The 10,582-nt window shown below is 35.5% G+C and overlaps 1 protein-coding gene across 1 annotated transcript in view; it reads right to left on the bottom strand.

The window, feature by feature from the left end:
* Window positions 1–224: 224 nt before the first annotated feature.
* Window positions 225–10,582, bottom strand: part of LOC129000014 (protein PFC0760c-like) — a 46,038-nt gene continuing 35,680 nt past the window's right edge. Inside the window, exons 4-9 of the mRNA XM_054426858.1 lie at window positions 7,063–7,148; window positions 6,312–6,478; window positions 3,876–4,044; window positions 2,859–3,032; window positions 1,553–1,687; window positions 225–423 (exon numbers count right to left, since the gene is read on the bottom strand). Of these exons, the coding sequence (XP_054282833.1) occupies window positions 286–423; window positions 1,553–1,687; window positions 2,859–3,032; window positions 3,876–4,044; window positions 6,312–6,478; window positions 7,063–7,148 (869 nt within the window). The 3' untranslated portion in view covers window positions 225–285. The remainder of the gene's footprint in view (window positions 424–1,552; window positions 1,688–2,858; window positions 3,033–3,875; window positions 4,045–6,311; window positions 6,479–7,062; window positions 7,149–10,582) is intronic.

The following is a 10,582-nucleotide window of genomic DNA, read 5'->3' as shown; positions in this document are numbered from 1 at the left end:
ATAAATTGTAAAATATACTCTAAAATTTTATCTTTCTCCAAACAGAACACAATGACATTTTTGTATGACAATCCCAAATTTCTTACTTTCTAAAAATTTAATCAAGATTTAGTGCTAACAAATATCATTTAGTTGGAATTGAAACACAAACAGTTTGTACAAATTTTATTATACCCTAATTAATTACTAGCATTGAGATTCTTAAGTTTACTCCTAAAAGTCTTTGCAACGTGAACTGCTTAGTTGAAGCAGGTAAATTTTGTTTTGGAGCCATCCAAGTTGGCACTACTGCTTGGGAGGTGGTCTCAGCATTGACCTTGTGGCTGTCAGCAGCTTCTGAGACACCAGGTGTGCGATGCTGCTGCTCCTCTTCCAGACAAACTCTCTTGTACGATCATGGTCGTCCATGCTGTCCACACGGACCTGCAAACAGATCACAGTTTTACAAGTCAAGAAAATAAGAAATACATAAGGTTCAAGACTTCTTTTACATTTTACTCCACTCATCGATCTTAGAAAAAATATGAGCCATAGAATGGGTAACGGAAATGTTATGAAAGGATAATTAGAACTGCACTCAATTCAAAATTCATCTACTGTTGAGTATCTGACACCTTAAGACGGGTTTCTCTAGGCACGGAAGAGGAGTGCGGAGAAGTGATTTCAATACTAGGATAGCTCCACTTTTAGGAAAATAGTACCATTAAATTACCTAAGGCCTCTTGTCTCCGTGCAAACTCTGCACTCCGGTCCCACGCCTAGGAAAACCCGGCTTTACGGGACATGATCAACAATTAACAGTACTGGAAACTATGTTCACTGTCATGAAGGTTCGGCTAGCTGTCCTTACGACTCTAGTGAAGGCGCAAAAAAGAAATTTTAACTTTGCATTCTATAGATTTGTATTGCAACGTAATAATTTTGATTTTGACTCTCATATAGCCAAAATGAGTGAGTGTAGGTAGTTGTAAAAAATTATTACAAAATATCACAAACATAAGGTGTTTTGTGATAGTAACTAATGTTTTTACGGTTAGTGTCCTAGAAACACCCATTTGAAATGTTTGACTAATGGATACTCCATACTTCCATACTGCATGGTGAACAAAGAATGAAGTATAGATTTTGCCAATTCCTCTCATTTGGTTCTTACATCACATTCCCTACAAGGGTACGGTCAAGAAATAAATCTATTCTACTCTAGAATAGAACCCTAAAGATTTGTAAGGCAAAGAAATAGTAAAAACACCTTTACTCTATGCCAGCATGAATTAACAAACACCGCAGAATGCTGTAAGTGACATGTGGTGTGATCTAGGGGCTAGAGATATAAGTTATTTTCCATAACAGGATGAATAACAGAGTTGCTGTGAGATAACTGTTGTCAGGCTATCCTGTTGCAGTGAGAGCAAGCTAATGGCCGAGCGGAATAAGGTGTTCTCTCCCTAGAAATTAAGAGTTCCTATCCTGTCTAATTTTCCTGCACTCATCTTCAGGTTCAAATGCAGCATTGAGTCCATGTCTCAAAGAAAACATAGTGGATTCCACCCACCTGTTTAGGCTGTAGCACCCTGATGCTGGACAGGGTTGCTGCTCCTCCCTGCACAACCTTCAGTGTCATTTTGCCGCTCATCTCTGCCGTTGTTGCTGTCGCACTGCGCAGCTCCTTCTTGGCTCCTCGGCCAAACTGAAATAAGTGAGGTAATCGTTAGCTAAAGTGATAAATATCTAAAACAGTACTTGATTTATAGAATTTGAGATAACTCCCTATTATCAATCTTTTACTGTCCATCATTTTGCCTCCCCTTGCCCGATAAACTTGTATTATATAACACAACAAAAATCAGTAAGACAGTTTGCATAATCAGCAAAGTCTTGATAGTGACTTGATAGTTCAAAATTGGTGGACCAGTCAAATTTGAATCATCAAGAGTTAGGAATTACCAAGAGGTATTTTTTATTTATCGGGATAAAAATCAACCATTTGAATCATTAAGAGTTCATTTTTTACTGTATTATTAAAGGTACATAACTAAAATGTAATGGGAATGTCAAGCTCTTTTGCATGTGACATTGTTTTTTTAAACATCCTCTTACAGGCACGTTTGACCTTCAGACCTTCTACGTTGGCTCAACCACGTAACTACTCTTCTGGTCAAGGATGTTCAGATTTTGTGGTTCATTTTCTTCCCGTAATGTCATTCAGTCCAAAAATTTGTTCCCCTTCTTTTCAAAATCAAAGACAACGTAATTGGAAGGATTTGAAAAGCTTTTGCATAATCTGACTTAACTCTACCACTTTCTACAGCCACGATCACTTTTTTTCATAATCGAAAGGGATTTGTAGTTTAAGCTTAGTTTCCATGACAATACTACAAATTAAGCTTCGGTCTCGCTTCTACACAACAAACAGCCTCGACAAAAAGAAGACAGCGAACCAAAAAACTTCTTGAGCAAGGAAACACTGCCACTGCCAACAAGACTGGTCTAATTAACCACCAAAACTATACTGTTTTAATAGGACCTATGTTTCCTGTTATGACAAGAAAATTCCCTTCCTTAGAATTATAGAGTGTTTTGCCGACGTAACTTCGAATTACTGCGTGTTGCAGATTCAAATTGGCCTGCACTTCAAAATATTGAGTGTATCAAAATGCATGGTAAAACTTTGAAATATTAAGAGATTCTTTACAGGCTGAGTTTTTATTTTAAGTGATCAAAAGTTTTGATTCATCAAGTGTTTGGATTACCAAGAGTAGGCTGTATCAGGAAATTGTTCCCGTCGTGGTTTCATGCCTACTAAAAAGGTTAAATAAGTAAATTCAGTCGCTAGGTATAAAACAATTTCAGGCTATTACCTGTTTTTCCACCTTGAGCATGAGAGGCCCCACCAGGAACCTAGTCTTGATGGTCGTGTGCGAACTCATCATGTTGACAGTGACGTTGCCATCTCGCTTGATGGTAGACAGGCCGTAGAGTGTAGCCTTGGCTCGGGGTCGGCTCTTGGGCTTGGTGCTCTGCTTGGTTTGGTTCTGAAACAAAGTATTATATTGCTCAAATTATTAATTAATAGATTCTGATTAAACATCCTTCAAAGAGCTTCTTCGCTACGTAACAACAGCATTTGCGGTGAGTTATTCCCGCCAGGTCTAAGGGATCTGATGAACCCTCCAAGGGAAAGGAAGTACTGTACAGCTTTGAAAATAAATTTGTTGTTGAGGTAGGGAATAAACTTGGCTGGGTTGGAAAAACCTTAAAATCATTAGGGATCATGTCTTCAGGTGGTATATTGATGGCTCAAAGACGAATGAGGGAACTGGAGTAGGAGTATTTGGGGCAAGAACAAAAATACAAAGAGTTGTCAGGGCAATCCCCCAGCATTTTTCAGGCTGCCTGAGGTTAATAAGGAGCCTGGGAATAGACCAAGTAGCAGTTGGAGATTTTCTGCAGTTAGAACCCCTCCTGACACTGAACTTCATTAAGAAGTTAGGATTGGAGAGGGTTCTCTAGGCAACGACTGGAGACTAGTTTAGGGGACACAATAGATCTTACAGGTCAACAGGTCGCAATGTAATCTTCCTCCCAGGTATCATCAGTATCAGTAATTAACAACAGCTCTCTATTACAAACGGCTGTCAAGCCTTTTGCTAAATGGTACAATTATGCATTTACTGGTGAGTCGCTAGCTCAGTTCTTGCTTTGCTGGATTTTATCTTCTGAGCCCAGAGGTTTATTTGAGAGTGCAACTGCAAGGTAAAAAAAGGCCATTAATCTAAAAAGACTTAATTCTATTTTCAGGGTTTTTTAAGGATGGTTTTAAAAGTTTAAAGATCCACCCCAAGACCAAAAAAACATTAAAATCATATGAAATCTACCTTGTTCTTGTTGGATGTTTTCTTGGATGTCGCTCTGCTCTGTGCTTCTCCCCTGCTGCTGTTAGTGCTTGTCTCTGAGTCAGTATTGACGTTGGTGGTTTGCTGGTGAATGTCGTTAGACAAGTCCCTCTCGGTTGTCATCAGTTCTTCGGTTGTATTTGCCTCTTCCCTGAGAAACACATTGATATTTAGTAAAAGTATAAGGTAAATCTGTGTGAAGGTTTGAGCAAATAAAAATTAATAATAATAAGTAACCAATCAAAATAGAAAGATAAGTTCTAGATACACTTGTTACTTGACACTAACAGCTAGTAGTACTTCAAAATTAGAGGCAGGGCCGGCAACAGCCGTCATGGGCCCCTGGGCTGAGCGATCCCGGGCCCCCTATTTTCTTGATTAAGTTTAGTCTTGAAAAAGTGGTATATTTGTACAGGGCCCCATTCGGAGCCCTGGGCTCTGGAGCTTTAGCCCTTCCCCCTGCCTTACCCTCTAAACACCCCTAATTAGACTACTTGGTAGGTTGATCTTTTTCATATATATCTATTTATATAATACGTGAAGCCGTATTTTGTTAACGCAACTCCTCCCTTATTTGTAGACCAATTTCAACGTTTAAGGATTCATCTAAATATGTAGTTTTGCAATAAGGTTTTAGAATTTTAAAATTTCTCCTCTTATGGGCGTAAGACCCTTTCAAAGGCCGGGTTTTCCCCATAAGAAATACATAGGACAAGTTTAAAAACAAAAACAGCTGTTTATAAAAAAGAAACTCATTAGCTTTTTGGGAGTAAATATTAATGTTTGCTATATTGAGTAGTTTAAGACCAAGTTACTGAGACTGTCAGACAACACGCTAAAATGACTTAACCAACTTTCAAGGAGCCTATTCAAAGCAGAATAGGCTGTCCAGTTGGTAACCCGGAGTTTGTGGGTTAAAAATGGAGCACATGAAATTATTGATATCACCCCACTTTTCGGGATACAATACGAAAAAAATTTTGGTTTAGGGGGATGTCTCAAATAAAATAAATGAAATAACCCAACTTAAATTACTTAACACGGGTTATCAGTAAGGCAACAGTTTTCTCTAATTCTTAATGCTGGGCAAACTTTGTTGCAACATGTTAACTCGAATTGAAGCAGATCGTTTAGAATTCATTAGAAGTTATCAGTTATAACTGAGAGCAGAAATAATGTAGGGGAACCTTGACGACGCAAATAAATATATTTAAAATTAGTCTATAACAAGTTTTTAAACAACTCTAACATGTAACTAGAATTTCTCGAGTTTAAGCATAACGCTCTCCTCGGCATTATGTTTCATACTATGCGGCTCATTGAGCCGCACGGGTTCTCTAGTATAATTTTATTACCCGTGTATAAAAGTTACACCTAGCATTAGTTATCACACACAATATTACAAATACACAGCATTTTAACAAAAATTTTTTTAAAGAGTTACGTTATTGTCTAAAATAGTTCAAGTTGATAGTAATAATCAACTATAAACAGTTATAGTACCCTATAGTTGATAGAAACAATTTGGCTCTTTTGTTTTTTTACAGTAGGTAATAACAAATTGTTTACACTGTGTACATTTTATAATGAGTAATTAAAAAAATTACATTCCAGAATCTGAATGGAAGCAACATACAAGCTTTAAATGAAGAATAGCTGGATAAGTGAAACAAATATGTTGTAGTAAAAAAGGATTGATCCCTGATCAGAGTTTATAGATTTTGCAAAGTATTGATAGTATTTATACCAAGACTTCTATGACACTTCAATTAAATCCCCCACAATGGACTAATTTCAATGAAATTTATAGTAGACACTAGTAGAATATGTATAGACCTAATCCATCATTAAAAAGTGCAGCGACAATTTGAGTAACCCCTACAGAAACCACGACACTTCCAGCACTACAGTTTTGCTATGCTGATAGTGTAGTATGTTTGCAGGCGCTAGAAGTTTTAGAAACCGATTTGACATTGCCAATCCAACAAATAAAACTCAACGAGGGGGGCCGTGCACAAAATGCGCAGTTCAATTGTGCCCAAAAGTCGTTTCCTAGTCAAAATGATCCAGTGCAATACCAATTTGCATTTTCAAGATTATGTTTGTATAGATAAATTATCTTAGTTATTAGATGAATAGAACTACTAAAAGCTTATTTAAAATACATTGTTGTGATTACTGCTTTACTAAACATTTAAAATATATCAAAAAACAAAGAAAGGCCTATTTTACACGTAACAGAAATAAAGATAAACCCGTTTAGTGTTGCTTCCTTACGTTCAATGACAATGGGACCAGCCACACTTAAATGCAGAAACTTAACATTTTCACAAAAAATAGTAGGGATATTTGGGACCGTTTAAATCGAATTTAGTGTGTATATTGAGTCAATGGTATATTGTCAACAAGGGTACCAACTCTTTCTCCGTCTTGGCAGTGAGGTCCATATCAGCCTGTTTGTTGGTAGCACTGGGTCTCTTCTTCCCCTTGCCTTTGCTCTTGGTCTTGGTGTTGTTCTTCGTCTTCTTCACGTCAGAAGCATTCTGTAACTTGACGTTGACCGGGTCGTAGCTTCGGCGTAGAATCTGTCAACACAAATTTACGTAAAAGATAAACTTTAAACGTTTAAAGAACAAGTTTTATAACAAAAATACGCCTGCTAACTTGTTTTGATATTTTGACAATTATAATGTAGGCAAACAAATTTACAAATGACTTAAGATATACATATATAAAATAAAATAAGATAACTTGAGAACACATAACCTGATTTTTTTAGGAAACTGAAACAGGGATTATTGATTTATTGTTTAGATTTAGCGTAGTAAAAACCCTGTAACTATATATTTTTACACACATCTAGAAAAATCTAAGAAAATCATTGACAAAAGCTTAACACTCACTACCAGGTTCTCAAGAGTCGTCACACAGAGGGGGTTGGTAGGTAACATGTTAAAGGTGTTATAGTTATTTGTAAAACCAACAAAAAAGACTTGTCGATATAAAATCAAATTTTATATTAGAAACAAAACATTTAATTCTATATTGGCCAAATGTTTTGAGATCTTTCATTTATTGAAGAAAAGAAAACAATGTTTCAAACCATCTAGTGTTTGGTAACAATGGTTGAGAGCTAAGAAGGAATTGTCAAATTGTAAATTTATCTTACCTTGTTGATGCGGTCCAGAATGTTGTCCACGAATCTGTTGTACTTGGCGATGTACAGAGCAGATCTTGCTGGAGAGCTCATGGAGCCTGGAAATCAGCAATCATACATCAGCAATGATAATCATATGTCAAATATCATAAATCATACCTCAGCGACCCCTTAATATCAGTAAAATAAATTTTAAAAATAAATGGTAAAAAATACATCAGCTGTCATAAATTATAAATCATTCATTGATAGTAAATCATACTTTAGCAATCCATATTAAACAGTATAATAAGTATATCAGTGATCATGTTTATATACATCAGCAATCACAGATCATACATTAGCAGTCATAATTTATAATTTAACAGATCATACATAAGCCAAGTAATCAACAAATACTATAGACTACTGGAAAATGTATGAAATTACAAATTTATTTTGGCTCAATACTTCTATGTTGGTACCACTTATTAATACCGAATAGCCATTAAAATCAATAAAACGCCAATGAACAAAAACTTCCACCATTGTTTTATTCTAAAATACCAATTATTACACTTGTCTTGCGACTATTTTTAACAAACATACAATACTACATAAAAGATTTTATTTACACGAAGTAAACACAAATTTGTACCTATATTCTTTACGTTTACGTATTTCGAGAAAGTAACATAACAACAAATATAGTAATATGATAATGAGTCGCCATTTACTAAAACACACCTGTATTCACACCTTCAATAAAATAAGTATATACAGTCATAATTTATAATCCCATGACAATATCATCTTGATTTACCGAAGAAGGATAAGGACATTGATTCATGGGAATTTCCGTTTCTTGTGATTAAACCGTTGGCAATACTGATTTGTCCGCTCAGCTGATATTTGGGAACAAGCCAGCTGGGAAATTGGTGTCGCAGTATTGTATATTTGACGTTTTGGCACCAAGAAGTGGTCCTTGTTTTCAGCCCCATCATTGTTATAGAAATGCGTTTGGTATTTGGTAATGCAATACCCAAACTTTTAATGCGTACAAAGGTACTTAGGCCTACGTATTATACCGACCACACCTAATAATTTTAACCTAACCTAATCTAAGGGTGGTTAGGTTGGGTTATTTAGGTTAGGAAGATTTTGTTATTTAAACTAATTGAAATCTTATTTGGAAGTAGATTTATCGGTGTGGTGGTATAATACGTAAGTACCCGCACGAAGATCGGGTTTCCAGAAGATTCCTGCATTTCATATAAATGTGTCTCGATCACAGCCTTGGTGCCTTGGAGTTTAAAGAAGTCCGAGGATAAGAAAAAAAACCACAATGTTTGGCTTTATTGATTATATTTAAAATAATAAAACTATTTTATGATCATATAGTCCAATCAACCTGTGTTTTTAGGAATGAAAAAAATCGTAAAAAGCTGATTGTTTGCCTGTCGACTACAACCATTTAGACAAGTGTTCAGGCAAAAGTCCCCACTACTCCTCCTTGTATACAAACAACGAACAAACGGTAACAGTTATGACAAAAGGCACTCAAACATGATTTTAGGACATGTTATAACAAAGATAATAAAACAAATTGCAATTCAATATGTTTTATAACAATCGAGAAAAACGTGATTTACGAAACCCTTACACTTTATATGGTTAGGGTGGCCCTGGGGAGGGGGGGGGGTTAGTAAGGGGGTAGGGGTGGGGACTTTTTTGGCTGAACACTTGTCTAAACGGTAATAGTCGATGAGCAAAAAATCAGCTGTTTACTATTTTTTTTCTTCAACCGGTGTTTTACGACACAGGTTGACTGGGCTATATAATGTAGGTACATATATACAAATAAATTTATAGTCGAAATAATATATTTTAGTTTAGATTTTGTATACTGTATAGTTCCTCTACTAATAATCCTAAGTAAGTAATTCCTAACTAATCTTGAAGTCATTCAGTTACAGGCATTTTTCATGGGTAACAGCTTGTCTCTTGATGTTTATTCCATATTTTACAGTATAAGATAAACTAATTACTGTAATTATTTATGTAATTATGAAAGATAATGATACTAATCGCAGCATTCAAGACGGCACAAGAGGTTTAGATTAACGATTAATCCTTGGTTGATTATCTCTTGAATAAAGCTTGAATAACACTGAATCTATTCACTGTAGGGGTTTAAGCCCCTTTCATCAAATTCTTTTAATATTAGAAAGCCTCTTAGTTTAATTCCCCTCCATAACTCAGCAGCCTTAATTAAAATGTCTTCGTAATTATTTTATCCGACTATTCAGCGAAGACATAATGATGAGTTAAAATGTTGTATATTAAGAAACCATACTTTCATTTGCATTACTATATAATTTGCAAGGGAAAAACATACTAAACAACTGTTACTGATAAATTTGAAATTAGGCTGTAAATTGATTTGATTTAGATGTGTTACTAGTGAATCAGGGGGGGGACGTGTGTTCTAATGGCCTAAGTTTAATTTGTTTAAATGTTAGTATGATTTTTTTTTTTAAGTGGTCATCAATCATAGAATATAGGGTCTTCCGTAGGAAAAAAATCAAGTTGGTGGCCATATTGGAAAAATGGCGACTAAAATTATTTTTTCAACTTGACCAAAGTTTTTCTAACAAAAAATCCAAGGCAGTTACAGTTAAAAATATTTTTATACATCCTATAACTTTTGAATAAAACAGCTGGCACACTTATATCAATCACCCAAAAGTAGTTTTATCCAGGTATTTCAGATCCATCTGAGGCCTGTATCGAGGAGGATATTTCAGAGGTTGAGAGCGGAATTGAGCTACTCAACCGCTTTTGTTTTGAACTTCCACTAAAACCCCCTTTATGAACCCCCTACTTATCTTTAGCAGTCTTGAAATAAAAGGACATAGAATACTCTGTAAAGTGCTCTCCTTCCAGTATATTTTTGTTGTATTTTGATGGGAAGTGTGCAAGCTGTGACGTAGCTCACATGCGCAGATATAACAAAATTTATGATCTTATGTAATATAATATAAATATAGAATATTGGCTTTAAATAACACTGAACCCCACTTAGGATTGAGTCAGCTGTAAATGAGCTATTATATAGTAGGTATGCTAGAATCATAGACTATCTCTTATCTATGCTAGAATGATATATAAAGTGTGTAAATTAAGTCTTGAAACAATTTTTTTTTCAACCGAAATAGATAGAAATATTCTGTTTGTAGCATCGATTCATTACAAAGGTTCCGCAATTTTTTACACAAAAAAAAATTTTTACCCCCCTAACAGGGTAGGCGGTGACTTATTTTATTCAAATAACAACCCCTATTGAGTGACCCCTTATTTTGAAGGGCTTGTCAAAATAAACACAATGTCGCAAACCTTAGGTGAATATCTCACCCCTAGCCAAAATGGCAGGTATTCCAAAATGGGTGCTTTTTCACATAAATTAAATTTTGGAATGCCCGCCATTTAGGCTAGGGATAAAATATCTTCCTCGGGTTTGCGTCATAGTATTTCTTTTGACAAACCCTTCAAA

This window comes from Macrosteles quadrilineatus, unplaced genomic scaffold, assembly GCF_028750875.1.
Source record: "Macrosteles quadrilineatus isolate MER2022 unplaced genomic scaffold, UCM_ALF_1.0 Scaffold_8__2_contigs__length_117827958, whole genome shotgun sequence".
NCBI classification, from domain to species: domain Eukaryota; kingdom Metazoa; phylum Arthropoda; class Insecta; order Hemiptera; family Cicadellidae; genus Macrosteles; species Macrosteles quadrilineatus.
Note: the sequence above shows the minus strand (reverse complement) of the source record. Positions and strands in the feature narration are given on the sequence as shown.